Here is a 17,396-nt window from a genome sequence, read left to right as displayed (position 1 = left end):
GGTACAGATCACCACATTGCTAAATCCATTGGTATGTTTTCATATCTTGCCTTACTTGACCTATTAATAATTTAAGCTTGCCACCTTTTCCCAGGGCCCCTTTGTATATTGGTTCTTTACTCATCTCACTGGCTACTCCCTCTCAGATTCCTTCTCTAGTACCACCTCATGTTCTCTTAACACTGACATGCTTCAGTGCTTAATTCTAGGATGTATTCTCTTCCCTTTATCTACCTTCACTCCCTTGGTAATCTCATCTACTTTTGAGGCTTTTTGTTTTTTTATACAGGGTCTCACTCTGTCACTCAGGCTGGGTGCAGTGGCATGATCAGCCTCAAATTCCTGGGCTCCAGTGATCCTCCTGCCTCAGCCTCCTGAGTAGTTGGGACTACAGGCACATGCCACCACATCTAGCTAATTTTTTGTAGAGATGGGGTCTCACTATGTTGCCCAGTCTGGTCTTGAACTCTTTGGCTCAAGTGATCCCCCTGCATTGGCCTACCAAAGTGCTGGGATTACAGGCATAAGCCACCACACCCAGCCCCTTGTGGCTTTACATAACAATGATGGCAGAGATGGTGATCTCCAGATAAACCCTGCTCTCTCCTACTCTCCATGTTGTTAGGTTGTCCAATATGTCTGGTTCTTGTTAAAGGGAACATAAACACAAAAGATGTATCACTTCCAGTGAGGGGGAATTAAGGGCAGGTACTAGGATCTGAGATAGTGGAGTTGCTAGACGAAAGCATCTTGGAATTCCAAGTCACCTTTGGAGAAGGCCACTGAGAGGAGCTGCTTGTGTCTTATTGGATTATGACATAAGTGAGAAATCAAACTTTGTGTGCTAAACCATTGAAATCTTAGGTTTGTCAGAACAACATAGTCAAGTCTATACTGACTAAGTCTGAATTCCAGACTTCCATAGCCAACTATCTACTCAACTCCTCTATTTGGATATCTTATACACATCTCAAAACCAAAATTCCTGATGCTTCCCAGGCCAGCTTCTCCAATAGTTTTCTTCATCTGAATAAATAGCAATTACATCCTTCAAGTTGCCTAGTACAGAAATTTTGGAGTCATCCTTGACTTCTCTGTTTCAGTCACATCCCATATCCAATTCATCAGCAAATTCTGGCAGCTCTACCTTTAAAACATATCTAGACTCCTTTTACTTCTGTCAGATTCTATAACTGCCCCTCTGGTATAAACCTCTATCATCCTGCTGAACTACCACAACAGTCTCCTGGGTGGCCTTTCTGCTGTGCTTGCCTCACTAGAGTTCACATGGAAGCTTGAGTAATTCCTCTTAAAAAGTAAATCAATTGGTGTCACTCATATGTTCCAAACCCTTCAGTGGATTTCCAGGGGCAAAGCTCTTACATTGGTCTATAAAATCTATGATCTGGCTCTTTTTCCAACTCTGGCTTTATCATCTATTCCATCCTCCCCCAACACCCCCGGGATTCCATCCCTCCCACATACCCCCACCCCCACTGCACTCCAGGATTCTGGCCTCCCTGCTGTAGCCAAAACATCAAGCGTATTCTCTCATTTACTGCCTTTGTACTTGCTATTACCTTTGCCTGGAATACTATTTCCTTGGATAGTTACATAACTTGCTCCTTCATCTTCTATGGCAGTATGTCTCAAACATTATGTGCATCAAAATCACCTGAAAGGGTTGTTAAAACATAGATTGCTCAGCCCCACCCTAAAGTTTATGATTCAGTGGATCATGGAGGAGATAAGAATTTGCAGCTCTAACAATTTCCCGGGACTGGTGATGCTGGTCCAAGGACTGGGCTTTGAGAAACACTGTTTTCTACTCAGAAGTCCCCTTATAAGCAAGGCCTTTTCTGACTTCCTTATATAAAATAACAGCCTAACCCCAACGCTTCCTACCCTCTTACCCAATTTAGTTTCCTCCACAATACAGATCATCTAACAAATATGTATGTAATATTCATTTATTGTTTGTCTTCCTTCTACATTTTAAACACCTTGAGAGCAAGGACTTGGGTACACTTATGGCTGTATGATACTGCCATTATCACCAATGTCTAACACAATGCCTAGCACATAGTAGGCGCTTAATACATATTTGTTGAATGAGTGGTCAGAATAAAATGCTACACAGCCAGTCTTCTGTGACCTAAGCTTTTGGAGAAAATTACTCACAAAGATCATTGGCCTTTGCAGTTCAATCACTTCAGCTAAGCCGCTGTTACTTCCTATCTTGTTTCCTGGGTTACCTTTTGCATCATTGTCATCCTTGCCAACTCCCATGCAAGAAAGCACTGGTGATGCCTAGAAAAGCCTATTGGTTGGTGGTAGAGGCACTGTGATGTAACTCTTTATTTCAGGAGACCCAGGAGAGAGGAAGAATCCTAAGTGATGCTGATCTCTAACACTTGTAACTCAATTGTTCTGAAAGCAATTATTTCACAGCCCTTCACTGAATACCTTCCTGAGACAGGGCTGCAGAGAAACATAAGACATAGTTCTGATCCCAGTCTGATAGCAGAATCAAACAAATTGAGTGAAATATGGCAAAACTCCATCAGCAAAGAGAAGAGAGTACTTCTCCTGGAACTGCTGAGAGGGCGGCAGAGTATAAGGGTGTCTTCATCAAAAAGATGGTGTGTAAGCTGGTTATAGAAGAATGAATAGAAGTTTGGTTTGTGGTAAATGGAGTAGGAAAGCATTGTAGACACAGCAACCAGTATCAGCAAAAGGATAGATGTGTGGGGTAGAGATTATGTTTAAAATATTTAGCAATATTTGTGGTTATGGTTTAGCAAACCCAAACCTTTAACCCTAATTACTAAATATTTTTAGCAATCAAAAGATAGTTTTGGTGGCTGAGGTGGGTGGATCAGTTGAGGCCAGGAGTTTGAGACCAGCCTGGCCAACCCCGTCTCTACTAAAAATATAAAAATTAGCTGGATGTGGTACTGGGCACCTGTAATCCCAGCTACTCGAGAGACTGAGGTAGAGAATGGTTTGATCCTGGAAGGCAGAGGCTGCAGTGATCCAAGATCACACCACTGCACTCCAGCCTGGGTGGCAGAGCGAGACTCCATCTAAAAAAAAAGTTAAGTTAGTGCAGTGATTCTCTGACATGACAAATAACTCATGGTGGTGATCTGGGGGAAAAAATACAATCTTCCCTTTATTTACTGTGCATTTTTATTCAGTAACAATAATACTGTAAAAAAATCATTTCGATATATAAAATGTGGTTATGTTCTTTTTTTAATTGCACTTTAGGTTCTGGGGTACAGGTGCAGATTATGCAGGATTGTTGCATAGATAGATATATGGCAATGTGGTTTACTGCCTCCATCTCTCCGTCATCTATATCTAGCATTTCTCCCCATGTTATCTCTCCCCAACCTCCCTACCCCCCCATCCCTCCCCTAGCCCCCACAACAGTCCCCAGTGTGTGATGCTCCCCTCCCTGTGTCCATGGGTTCTCATTGTTCAACACCCGCCTATGAGTGAGAACATGCGGTGTTTGATTTTCTGTTCTTGTCAGTTTGCTGAGAATGATGGTTTCCAGATTCATCCATGTCCCTACAAAGGACACAAACTCATCGTTTTTTATGGCTGCATAGTATTCCATGGTGTATATGTACCACATTTTCCTTGTCCAGACTATCATTGATTCAGATACTTACATTCACAGACATCAACAAATCCAAAGGGACATCCTGACCAAACAGAGTGAACATCAGCCACAGACAAACTGGCATGGCCATACCAGTACACACCACTTGATAAGGAGCTCCAGAGAGAGACCAGAATGTTGCAAAAACTGCTGAGTAGTCTGGTATGGCTAATGTTAATATAATAACAATAGCTGACACTTAGTGCATGCCATGAGCCAGGTACTGTGCTTTGCATGCTTTATTTATTTATTTGTTTGTTTGTTTGAGACAGAGTCTCACTCTGACGCCCAGGCTGAAGTGCAATGGCACGATCTCAGCTCATTGCAACCTCTGCGTCCCAAGTCCAAGCAATTCTCTGCCTCAACATCTTGAGTAGCTGGGATTACAGGTGCCCACCACCATGCTCAGCTAATTTTTTGGTATTTTTAGTAGAGACAGGGTTTCACCATGTTGGCCACGCTGGTCCTGAACTCCCGACCTCATGACCCACCTGCCTTGGCCTCCCAAAGTACTGGGATTTCAGGCATGAGGCACCATGCCCGGCCTGCATGCTTAATCTTATTGAATCCTCCAACCAAACTCTATACAGTAGATACTGTTGCCATCCTCATTTTACAGATAGGAAAATTGGGTTTCAGAGAGATAAAGTCACTTGCCTAAGGTCATCCAACTCAGAAATATTAGAGCTGGGATTTAAATCTGTACAGGCTGACTTCAGAACTTATACTCCTAAGTGATACTGCCTCAGATAGTGGCTAGAACATATTTTTGCCCCTTAACACTGTGGGTTTGTACAAAGAGGTAAAATAAATTGACAGTCTGGATAAGGAAACAAGACTCTCAGCTATGCAACCTTAGGAAGATTGCAAAGACTCTCCCACAACAACATGTAACACTTATCCAACGAATGGGACTTAGTGTTTCACTGAAGCTGAAGTGGTCATGGAAGATGTGGAACTTGAATTTGGTCTTGAGAGGTATGAAACAATAGAATATTGCATTATGTTCAGAAGTGCTAGAATCCATTTGTTAACGATGTGACCCAAGCCAAATTAATCTTATTCAGTGTTACCACCTGTAAAATGGGTGATTTGGATTAGACCAATATTTCTTACCAGAAGTACGCCCCAGGAGGTATTTTGGAACTTGTGAGGCTATTTGTGATTGTCAAAATGATCAGGGAGTGGGGGAAACTTACTAGGTGGCTTCTAGGAATGATAGGTGTTCTGAATACTATGAAGAATTGTCTTGCATCCTGCAGAATACAAAAGACCCTTGGATATTCATGGAGATGAAAACTTTGTTTATAATTATTTAAGTCTAGAACAAAACTACATTTTATATATTGAAATGAATTTTTTCATGGTTTTCTTGTTACCGAATAAAACTGCCCAGTAAATAAAAGGAAGATTGTACTTCCTGCTCCCCACCCACGATCATCATCATGAGTTATTTGTCATTTGAGATAATCACTGCACTTACTAATAGCAACTGATTCATCATACTTGAATCATCAATCCTACATCCCAGTGTCATTCTGTGTCAGCAGGCTGTCACATTCATAATGATTCTCCAGACAGCTGTTGGCCTCTGACTACTTCATGACGTCTTCTGTGTATGAGCTTTTATATATTGAAATACATATCTTTTTATTATAAATGATTTTTTCTGTTTTTTTTCTTTGTAATACAGTTAGGTCATAATATGTGCTTTTAAAACTTTTGCTTACATTTTTATTATAACTTATTGCTATGAATTTCTTTTCAGGATTGCAAAGGAGAATAATAATTATAACAAAAAATAAGGTACTGCTCTGATAGAGTTAAGAACCACTGTATTAGATGATCTCCCAAAGCCTTTCCACTTTTAATTTTCTTGGGTATAAGAAGGGTTGGATCTTTAGAGAAAAGGGAGAACATTCCAAGGCAGGAATGACACCAGCCACATGGCATGGTCAAGCAGGGGCTGGAGTGTCCCCAGGCAAGCCAGGATAAGGCAGAGGCTTCTCAGGTCTAGTCTGGTTATGTTCCCTGGAAGTCTGCCTTCACTCCTCCCACCTCACTGTAATTGAAGACTCCTGGGGAAACTGCCAGGGCTGGCATTACAGGAAATTGCCTTGTGGCCAACAGGGCTTCTCTGGTTACTTTCCTCGGTGACAGAAGACAGTAACGGCTTCCTGTCTGTTAGCTGGTTGTCTTTGCCTCCTTGTTCTGGCCAGTTCCTAAGAAACCTTAGCTTCTGCTTCTTATGGTTTTGTTCAGCTCCTGCTATTGTTTTTTTTCCCCCGTCTTATCCAGTTCCCTTGCTTCCAGCCTCATTGCTCCATGCTTGAGGGGTCTGGAAACTTTTCATCTACTATAGACCAATTTTATGGAACACCCAAACCAACATTGTTTAGAAGTCGGACAAAGCTCTGAATACATGCCACTTCGACTTTGGCTGTACCTTTCAAGTTCTCTTCCTTGAAGGGGATGACTTTTATCACTTAATAACATGTATTTTTTTTCTTATTAATTATATGTGCTTGTTGAAGACTGCTTAGAAAACACAGAAATGTATGGAGAAGGAAATACAAATTATCTGTAATACCAAGAAATATAGTACTCAACATTAGACAAGGGTGTCAGCATAAGTGAAGATAAAAGTCAATGCTGCTCCCTCAGTTCTCTATTCTATGCCAGCCCCTAGCTTCCTCCTGCCAGAGCACCTCTTGATCTCACCCTTATGAAAACTTCTCTGTCCTATATACCATAAAATGGAAGGCAAACTGGAAAGTGTGCAATAGCACTTACCATGTCAAGGGCTTATAAGAGATAAAATATATCATATAAGGAAGGTGTTTGGAATCTAAAATAGTAATATTTTGTCATAGCTCTGCCATCACTACCTTATTACCAAGGTGTTGTGATGATAAAGTGTTGTGGGAATGTCTAAAGAGATAAGAGACCATCTGATAATTCACAGTGCTTTCCAGGAATTAGGAAAAGGCACACAGTACACAGAGGCAAGAATGATTAAGTGTGAGATCAGCTCATAAATATACTTTTCTCTTTGGAAAAAACATCCAACATTAAACAAAAAAGTTGTATGATACTAAGTCCATCCCAGAGATAAAGTTCTTAAAGATATTATGTTCTGATTTTTTCCCAAGGTGGATATGGTCAGATAGGTAGTTTTTCTCACTGTTGAGTCCTCGTATTGAGGTTCTGGTAGACAAAGGACTTAGAAAACACTAAGGCATAAGGGTTAAGGTCAAGACTTTGGAGTTAGTCAGACCTGAGTTCAAATCCTAACTCCATTCATGTGGTCACCAAAAATTCTTTAGTGTCATCCATTGTTTTCAGCATTGGAAATACAACATTGGACAAGACAATTAAGTCACTACTTACACGAAGCTTACATTCCAGTGGGAAAAGACAGAATGTCTAATGATGAAAAGGTAATGAAATGATAGGATTGAAAAGTAACTGGAGACTCAGGAATGGCCTCTCTGAGAATGGACAATTGAACTGAGACCTACGTGTTGGAAAAAGGCCAGCAATTTTTTTAAAAATCTAGGAGAAGAGCATTACAGATAAAAGTAACAGTGAGGGCAGAGGCCCTTGGGCAGGAACAGGCTTGATGTTTTTAATGAATAGAATGAATGCCCTCCCATGTGACTGAAGCAGTGTGAGCCAGAGAGAAAGGAGATAAGGTTGGCGAGGATCAGCACACATCAGATCATGTGAGGCCCTTGCAGAAATTCAGCTAGTCATCATCATCAAAAATCAGAGGAAAAGGTAAAATGAAGTTGGAGAGCTTGGGAGGTATTGCAAAATACCACCTGAGGAATTTGGATCTGACTAACTGGGCATAGGAATGCCACTATAAGGTTCGAATGGTGAGCTGAAATGCAGGAGAACAATTCTGAGAGCGGAGTACAAGGTAGCCATTTTTATTTGTCACTACATATCTAGCATTTGAATTTCACTCAAGTTATCTGCTACAGCTACTTTTTACCAATGAGTGCAAATCCATAATCACAGGACACCTGTTTTTGCAGGAATATGTCTGGGGTCTATTTCCAGCCCCCATGTAAAGCTATTCTCTTGTATGTTGTGCCTGGAATTTCTACCAGTGAAGAGATGTCTAAAACAAAGTTCCCCAACTGGCTATTTGATGAGGTATAGACCTGACATAAAAGCATACTAGCTTAATATTAGTTTTTATTTAATTTGACTATTGACAACATCAGATAAGATCATTAAGCCCCTATAGATTTACTTGGTAAAGAAGGTAAGTGTTAGGTTTGCTGGGACAACATTGCTTCTTGGTTCACATGGTTTATTAACTTTTTCCTTTTTTCAATAGGGAGAGAAGTCTTATGGAAAGCCATGTGGGGGCCAAGACTGCAGTGGGAGCTGTAAGTGCTTTCCTGAGAAAGGAGCGAGAGTAAGTTGCTTATTTCATTGTTGAAAGACAAATAGTTGCATGGGAGCTGTTACCTGTTTTCTTTACAAATAAAGTGCTTAGAATTTACTCTTATGACTTCATGAAACAAGCAAAGTGATGAGGACCAGCTGGAAGGAGCTTTGCTAACTAATGATAATCAGAGCTAGACCGGTCAAAGTCTCTGAGGGACCAAGAAGAGGTTTCCTTCATTCCCAAGGTTTCCTCAGAGTTTCGTCTGGAGTTTTTCCAAAAGCTGATTTGGTTATAAAGAGCCATATTAAGACGATGTTTGTAGATAAGTGTAAATTTTCATAGCTCACTTGATTCTTCCCTCCCACTCTAGGGAACAGGTGTTCTGATTGTTATCTACAGACTGGGGATGTGACTTGTCCAAAATCACCCTGCTTGTTAGTGATAGACTCAAGAGAACAGGGTAGCCATAAAGTCTAGAAATATAGGTGACTATACATAAAAAATGGTTTATAAGTATTACATTAAAACCTAGGATACGTTTTAAAATGTTGTGACACGTTCCATGTATTGTCCCTCATTAGCAATGCACAGTTCAAATTGTTGTGCAAATTGCAATGAACTCAGTGCATTGGCACAACGTTTCTATCAAGCCCTGAATATGCATAGCCCCTAGATATTTGTATCTATTATTTTCACTGAAAAAAAATGCATTTTAGTATAACCCAGAAAAAGTATTGAAAGGGGTTCAATCTGTAAATATACACACACACACACACACACACACACACACACACACACACACGCAAGTTGATCATCCCTAATTCAAAAATCTGAAATCTAAAATGTTTCAAAATACAAAATTTCCTTAGTACTAATGTGACACTCAAAGGAAATGCTTATTGGAGCATTTTGGATTTTGGATTTTTAGACTAGGGATGCTCCATTGGGCTGTGTGTGTGTGTGTGTGTGTGTGTGTATGTATTTCCAGAATTAATGACCATCCTATAGAGTTCAGAACTTCCTATTTCTAGCATTGTGAATGCACTCTCATCACACTCAAACAAGCCTAACAGCTTATACTGTATAAAGAAGATAGTAGCATAAATAGGTCAACCAAATCTTCAAACCCATAGCCAAACAGAGAACACAGTGACCGTTCCACCTTCTCTTTCATTATCTTACATTTGGGGTAAAGTGAAATGTCAAACTATGCCAGAATTTGAAGGAAGAGAATAAAAAGCCATCTTCTCATCAAAAGGGACCAGACCTATTCTATATTAAACACATGGACTTACAGAATCATAAAATATCAGAAAGGGAAAGTATCTCAGTAACCTTCTCAACTTAATCACTGATTGTACAGAGGAAACTGACTCAGAAGGAAAATTACTTCCTGGGATCACATAGCAAAGTGATGACAGATTGAAGGTCATTATCTGAGTCCTTTGATTTCTCATCTATTTACTTTACCAGCTTACCTGCTCCTGCCTCTCACAGAAGCCATGTTCGCTGTAGCCACCAAGATCCATACCTTCACCTCTGAAACATTCTAGAAAAAAAATTTCACAATAAATATATGAACGCATTCTTGAACAATGTACAAGCAGTATAGACAAAGCAAAAGTCTCCCTTGATGCTCTGTCAGTGCGACTATTGTCTTTCTTACCTTTTTCTGTACCTAATCAGAGATATGTACACGCACGTCTAAAAATAGTCTCATTATCTGATTTTCTTTTCCAAAATAAAATTATAAGTATATATTCTAGGCCCTTTTTGTAAGCTTAACATGTCCTTAAGATCTTTTTCTCTACCCCATAGTTAATTCAGCCATTCCCCTTTTGACGGCTACTTAGATTGTTTCTGAATTTTTACTATTTGTAAAATGGCAGAACTGCAGTGAAAATCTTTGAGCAGGCCTCCTTGTGCTCAAGCATAGATACTAGCTCAAGCATAGATACATCTCTAGCATAGATAGTAAGGATCATAATTATCAGGTACAAGGGTAATAAACATTTTTAACTTTCAAAGCCACTGCCAAATTATGCTATAAAGTATTCTCCAATTTATATTCCCATCACCATGTTTCTACACCTTTGCCAACACTTAGTATTTTTGCTAATATGATGAATGAAAATCATTCTAATTCCCTGAGTTTAAATGTCTTTTCACATATTACCGGGAAATTTGTATTTCTTCTGTGAATTTCCTGGACATATTCTCTAGCCACGTTCCTAATTGATGATTCTTATTGACTTACTTTACCTCTGCAAAGACACAGCAAATAAAAATGACCCAAATCAATACAAGTGAGATTTGAGGTTTGACACAAAGGGCCATTTCCTGATGGATTGTGGCAGGGTGAGAAACAGTTAGCCAGACCCAACAACCAGGAAACTGAGAAGCTCTGGGCTGTTTGTTAGGTTGGGGAGCCTTTAAAAGTAGAAAATTTTATATATCTGATCTGAGGTCAGTCCTACACCAGGCAAACATGCCCACGGTGACCTCATTGTTAAACCCCTGGCTGAGATTTTGATCTCTGAAAATGAAGGGCAGTAGATTTATTTCATAAGGACCCCTCATTTGGGTTTCAAACATCTGGAGCTTTAGTCTGGCTTCTCTTTTGAAAACATCTGAGTGGCTGAGGGGGTGGGGGACGGAGGAAATTAGAATATCACTGCATAGATTTTTTTCCTCAATATTTAAAAGACACAGACTCCACACTGTCAAATACGTTCCTAAAAACGTATTTGCAAAGTCTAAATTTTCTAAGAACACTTGTCAAAGTTATTGAACCAGACCAAACCATATTTCATGAGTCAAGAGCAGGAATGTCCTATTTCCCAAATAGATAAGACTGATGCTCATGAGGCAAACTGTGATCATAGGTGCTTGAAGCACCACCACGTCCTGTTAAGTCATCCTCCCTTTCCTCTGCATTCCCGGGGCCAAGCAGGATTGTTTAAACTGGCCCCAGCACTATTGACCCTGCAGGACAGCCTTTCAGTACCCCTTGTGTGCAGATGTCAGAAAGATTTGGCACTGTTTTCCTTAGCTGAGCAGAAGGACCCATTTACATTTCAAGCTGTTCCTCTTGAGCTGGGAAGGGAACAGAACATTGGGTCACCCCTGAGATATGCTGCAGCCCTTGGCAGGCCTGCCTCCTGCCTTGGGGAGACATCAAGCGCATAGCTTGCTGGGCAGTGTGTACTTTTCCTTTGCCAAAGTCCTCTTGAACTGACTAGGACATTTACCCAACACCTAGCACTCCTGCAAAACTGCAATCCAACCCTTTTTGGCTGAAGCTATCTCAAGCTGATTTCTCAAAGGTATGTCCTGCCTGGTAGAAGTCCCTACCTAATGTTGGTGCACTGCTTTGCAGTTTCCAAAACATCTTCTTTCAGGGGCTGTAATCCTATATGTATGCAACAAATAAAGAAACTGGTGACTTGCCCATGGTCACCAGCCTGCTAGTGGCTAAACCGTATTTAACCAACCTTAGGAGAATGGCAATCTTTAAAAATGACCTGCCTCATAGTGTTAAATAAAGATGTTTCCCCCCCACCCAGCCCTTCAGATTCAAACTTTATATATGACTTTCACTCTTCTTTCCTAGGAGTAGGTGTTACTATCTCGAAGAACTATTCTTTCGGGTTGTTCTCTTCTCTGGTTTTTTTTCCCCCTGCCACTTGATTAAACAAAGCATTTTAGGTTGACATTTCCAACACTTCTCTTTTTTTTCCCTACTAGATCTGAAAGTTATCTCTGCATTATACTCCACCAGTGTGTGTTTGTCTGAAGTTGGGGGTGGAAGGAGGGGGCAGTTTGTTTCCTTCTGAATCTAGTATTCCTTAATACTCTTTTAGAGTTTTCCCTGTTTTAACATTGTTCTGGTGTTTATATACAACAGGGTGAGCTCCTAATTATCCATGCCATCTAAAGAAGCATTATCACAGGTAATGTAAAACCATCAGGAATGTTTGGATTGCCCTCTAGGTAAAGGCTGTTTGTCCTCTGCTTTATGACTTGGGAAGTTATGCCCAGTTTGAGAGTTTATGAGGCTAGCCTGAGTTTCATGTGAACTGAAACTGAGCCCAGGTTTCTTAATTCCTTATCTCTTGCTTGCATCTTGCTGTTCTACTGCCACAAAATGTGTTTCTCGTGAATTCCAGAACCCAGATGTCTTAACAACTAGTCCTTCAATTTACTCTCCTCTTGCAAACATCTGGCATTCCCTGTGTCAGCTGACTGGTGCCATGGCTACCAAGAGACCTTTCCATTTTTTCCTGAATTAGGAAATTGTTATGTACATCTTTCCTCCTCCCTATGTATCCCCTCATGCCCCTCCCCTGACTAGCCTCTACAACATACACCAATGTCTTTATCCTCTGCTGCTCCAACATGAAAGCTTGTGTAACACCTCCTTGGGTGGCCAGGCCTTATTCCAGCTGTCGGCACTTAAGTTTTATGCCTTATTTCATGACAAATATTTGCCCACTCACTCCTCAGCCATCTGTGGGCTGGCCCTATTGCTGACACTAATCACTGCTAACTTACTTGTTGCTAAATTCAACGGATATTTTTCATTCCTTATCTCCCTTGATGGCCGTGCTATACAAGACACCTCCTTCTCTCCTGAAACACTCTGTTCCCTTGAATGTTATGCTATCCTTTCCTAGTTATTTTCCTACTGTGATTGGGATCCCCCAGCATTCTTTCCTCATCCCACTTTTCTTCTTAGTATAGGCATTTCCCAGGTGGTGTTATATACTCCAGGGATTTCAGCCACCATCCATACAATGATGAATATTAAATCTCTAGCTCAGATCTTTCTTCTTACTTTCAGATTGGCATTATCAATTTCTTGTTGGATATCTCTGCTTGGATTTCACTGGCACCACAAACATGTCTACACAGAACTCAATTACCAACCCCCACCAGATGTGCTCCTTCCTGAATTCTATCCATGTCTTCCCCATCACAACAAATGGCATCAATAAGCACTGAGCTGCTCAAGCCAGAAACCTGGGAGTCATTCTTGTCTTCTCTTTCCTTTCCCCACTACCTCCAATTCATCATTAAGTCCTGTTCATTTATCTTCTGAAATAGAGCTCGAATCCATCCACTTCTCTCTGTGTCCATTTCTCCAGTCCAGGGTCATATCATTTCTTGCCAGAATTATCTCAGTAATCTCATGACTGATCTCTCAGCCTCTAATCTCCCCCATCAATTTGCCACTGCCCTGCCATAATCTTTCCAAAACACAAATATACATCACAAAACTCTTGCTTAAAGTCCTCCAATGGCTCCCTTATGGACTTCACAAAAAATCCTAACTCTAGAAAACCTATAAAGTCCTTCATGGCCTGGTCCTGGATTACCTCTCTAATATAGTCTCTCATTACTAGGAACCCTCCTCACTTCAGAAAACAAAACGAGACCAATATTTTCAAAAACCATACGTGTTCACTGAACGATTCATAGTTCTCAGAGCTACTGTGTTGCTTAATGTATTGCAGGTTATACACTTGCCACCCCTTCTACATGTACCATTTATTCTTCCACTAGTTCTACCATTTTTGTGTTGACTTGCTTCTATTTATTCATCCTTTAAAACTGAGCACAGATTTCACCTCTTTGGGAAACTTTCCGCAATCTGCTTAAATCATCATTTATCTTCACTTGTCTGCTCTCCATTACCTTATGAACAACTAAAGGGCAGAGACTGAGTGTTCTTAGTCTCTGCAGAGTCTGTAAGCACTGCAAATTGTCTCACGAAAGACCGACCAACTGACCAAGCAATTTTGCATAGGTGGGGCTCTAGCCCTACTCTCCACATCCAGGATTAGCTTTTTGATCACTGTGACGTTGATGGGAAGTCTCCTGTTGAGGGAGTAATCCCTGCTGCTGAAAGAAGGCAAGGAGCCAGGGCAGTCATTTCCACATCTTCTTTAGCTCCTGTTAGCTGTAAGGGCCACACATCTGATTTCAATAGTTTGCTCTGGGATTCTGCTTTCCTTAACTCCACTGAGTTTTTGACTCTGGCCTCCTCTCTTGCTTGGTTGCTTCTTACTCCATACTTAACAATGCAAGGGACTTGGAAAAATGCTTCTTTTTTATGTATTTATTTGTTTGTTTGTTTGTTTGTTTGTTTATTTATTTATTTGAGACAGAGTCTCTCTCTAGTTGCCCAGGCTGGAGTGCAATGGCACAATCTCGGCGCACTGCAACCTCCGCCTGCTGGGTTCAAGCGATTCTCCTGCCTCAGCCTCCCAAGTAGCTGGGATTACTGGCATGCACCACTACACCCGGCTAATTTTGTATTTTTAGTAGTGATGCAGTTTCTCCATGTTGGTCAGGCTGGTCTCGAATTCCCAACTTCAGGTGATCCGCCCACCTCGGCCTCTGAAAGTACTGAGATTACAGGCATGAGCCACAGCGCCTGGCCCAAAATGCTTCTCTTTTACCTCCAACAGTTCATTCTTTCCCCAGGATGAGACATTAATGAATAATTGTTAGTTAAAAGTAATCCCTACATTTCTTTGTGACGCTGATTCCACCCTCCTCTCCACCAAACCTTTCATTAAAAGCCTCTTAACCTTGTGCAAAGTTGATGGTCTTGTTCCTCTTCCTTGTGGGAGAAGGAAGTAAGTTAACTTCTGAGCAGAGAAGTAGTCACTGGGTGGCAGTAAGGAAAGGGGTAGAAAATCAGGGGTCTTCGTATGTTTAAATATGGCTCTTTAGGTTCAGGATAATTAATGATAATGTTAAAACGTGTCTCTGCACGGAATCAAGATGTATTTGTAGCCCTGCAGATGTTCATGGTTATCTTAATCATTTATTTGATTGTATTGTGACATTATAGGATTTATGGGATATATTATATGTACCAGTGAGGGAGGCTACTGCTAGAGAAGAGCCCAGGAGCTGGAGGAGGAGATAGATAAATACACAGCTGTAGGGACAAGAGCACTGCTTTAACTATCCAGAGACCTAAGTGTCACGTTTGAGCCTTGCCAACTGGATAACTTTGGTTTGGTGCTTTTGCCTCTGAAGGTCTCAGTTTTCCCATAAGTAGAAATGAGGGATTTGGGATGTGTGATCTCAAAGGAGCTGCAAGCTCTGACAGTCTAAGTCAGACATCACATTGCTGTACTCTGATGGTTCCTTGCCCCTAGAGTGAATTATCGTGCTTTCTAGTATTGCAGTGAGATATGAAAGGTGATGTTTGACAATGTCCTATCCTCTGAATGGTGCCTTGGCAACTGTCTCAGACATAACTCATTTGCTGTGGCTTCTTTACTGCTGCTGCTTCTAGAAGCTTCTGAAATTGTGCTTCTGCAGAAATGTGCAAGACTCCCCTTCCTTGGCCATCTGGATGGTGTGATTTTAAGAGTAACAGGAATTTCTCTTCACCAAAACCCAACAAAATCTTCTCTGCCTTGCCTAGGAGTCATTCTGCTTACCGTTCTAGCTTTAGAAACTCACTCTTTAAATTAAGCATTGCCCTGTCCTTGCATTGTTTGAATAAATTTCATGTACCTCTCTGAGAGAAGCCATGCTTGGTCTGCATATCTGTATGCACAAATTACAAATTTTGCTGGCCCTGCTAATTCATATGACAGAGATATCAGATACCAAGACATGGGGTGAGCATCTTGCAGGTCAACAAGTGACATCTCCTCGTAGTCTACCCCCCTCCTTCCTTTTCCAGATGTGGGTCCCTTTTTTCTTCTTGTTATTCCTTTCTTACCTAGTCTCTAGCTTCTCCTTTTCTCCCTCAAGACTTCCTTCCTTCTTGCTCCATTTCTAGCTTTCCATCCCTCATTTCCGTTTTATCCACCATGGCCTCCTCCTCACCTAGTTTCTCCCCTCTGCCTTCAGTTGCCTGGGATTGTTTCCTATGTCATTTATCTTTCACTCCAGTTTCTATTTTTTGTCACTTATCAGCACACATGAAAACTGCAGCAACAGGATAGCAGGGAGGAGTTGCTGCAAGGTACTTTATAGAGGCATCCCACTTATCCAAAGATTCTTAATCTCAGAGCCTGAATCAGTGGTCTCCAAATTGGTGGGGGGCAGTGGAAGAGGGAGGGCATGCAGGTCACTCTATTGGGTGTGGAAGAAAATATGAAAATTTACATTTAATTCGAGAGATGCTAGAAAGAAATTAAGATTTAGGATTAAATAATTAGAGTGTTTAAAACTGTGTGGTTCACTAAATACTGTGTATTAGACTATTATTCTTACTATTATATGTAATACATGTATTTTCACCAGCATCCTCATCAGGTGGGTCTATCCTTGGCTTTCCTGTTGCGCATGCTCTGTAAGGTACCTTGAGGGAAGAGTGGCGGTTCCACAAGATGGAAGGGGTGACCTTGGGCCCTTATTTTTTTTCCCGAATGTATACCAGTGATATTGGTGTTTCCTCGGACACAGCTAAGTAGATTTATAGATTATATTATCTAACTACATTTAACCCTCGCAAAATAGACAAGCAGCTTAAGACAATTCCTGGAAATAAACCATGACTTGGAGAGAATACTAGTAATGTAAGTGCATGAAAATGGCAGAGCTCACACTTCTACTCCTACAATGAGTCTTTTAAGCGGCCTCATTATGAGGTAAAAACCATGATAATCTAATTACACCTGACAAGAAGTCAGCAAAAACAGATTGCAAGAATAATGAAGAAGTCTATAGGAAATGGGGATTTATATCAATTCTCAATAATGAAAGCTCTTGCCCTAAGTATATATTGTGCCTTGAAGTATTAGCTAATAATATAATAAAGCCAACACAATTAACAAGACATTTAACATACTGTTTATTTCATCTTTGTCTCATCCTTTTATACTTTCTATTTATTGTTTGTTTCATTTATATATTATCATTAATATATGGGGAGAGAGTAGGACACATGTATGATTTTATAATTGTTAATAATGTATAAATATACATGTATTGAGGAAGTATGCTCAAAGTTTTTCCAATTGAAAAAGGGTGTGCAATCAAAAGGATGTGGAGACCACTGGCCTACACCATACTTAAAATATATGGGAGCCCACAGACAGAGGCAAAAGAACTCTGCATAAGAGAAAAATAACTGTCACAAAGTCTGTTACTCTTTCCTTATAGAATAGTCATGTGACCAACTTAATACCTTCACCCTGACAACTTCACAGAGAATAAAGCAATGGGGATCTCAGGAGCTGGGAGAAGTCAAACACCAAAGAAACTTTTAAAATCACAAAATCACAAGCCTGGAAGTTTGGATCCAAACCCCAACAGGTACATTGTAGGTTACAAAAGGCTTTC

At 40.6% G+C, this 17,396-nt stretch overlaps 1 protein-coding gene across 4 annotated transcripts in view; it reads left to right on the top strand.

Moving 5' to 3' along the window:
• The window catches only part of COL4A6 (collagen type IV alpha 6 chain), a 295,554-nt gene that overhangs the window by 123,571 nt on the left and 154,587 nt on the right, over positions 1 to 17,396 (top strand). For all 4 annotated transcript variants that reach the window (XM_017546468.2, XM_037744950.1, XM_037744949.1 and 1 more), the window contains exon 3: positions 8,025 to 8,105. In XM_017546468.2, the coding sequence (XP_017401957.1) occupies positions 8,025 to 8,105 (81 nt within the window). The remainder of the gene's footprint in view (positions 1 to 8,024; positions 8,106 to 17,396) is intronic.

This window comes from Cebus imitator, unplaced genomic scaffold (genome assembly GCF_001604975.1).
Source record: "Cebus imitator isolate Cc_AM_T3 unplaced genomic scaffold, Cebus_imitator-1.0 Scaffold189, whole genome shotgun sequence".
In the NCBI taxonomy this organism is placed as follows: Eukaryota; Metazoa; Chordata; class Mammalia; order Primates; family Cebidae; genus Cebus; species Cebus imitator.
The sequence above is the reverse complement of the archived record's forward strand: the minus strand, read 5'-3'. Positions and strand labels throughout refer to the sequence as shown.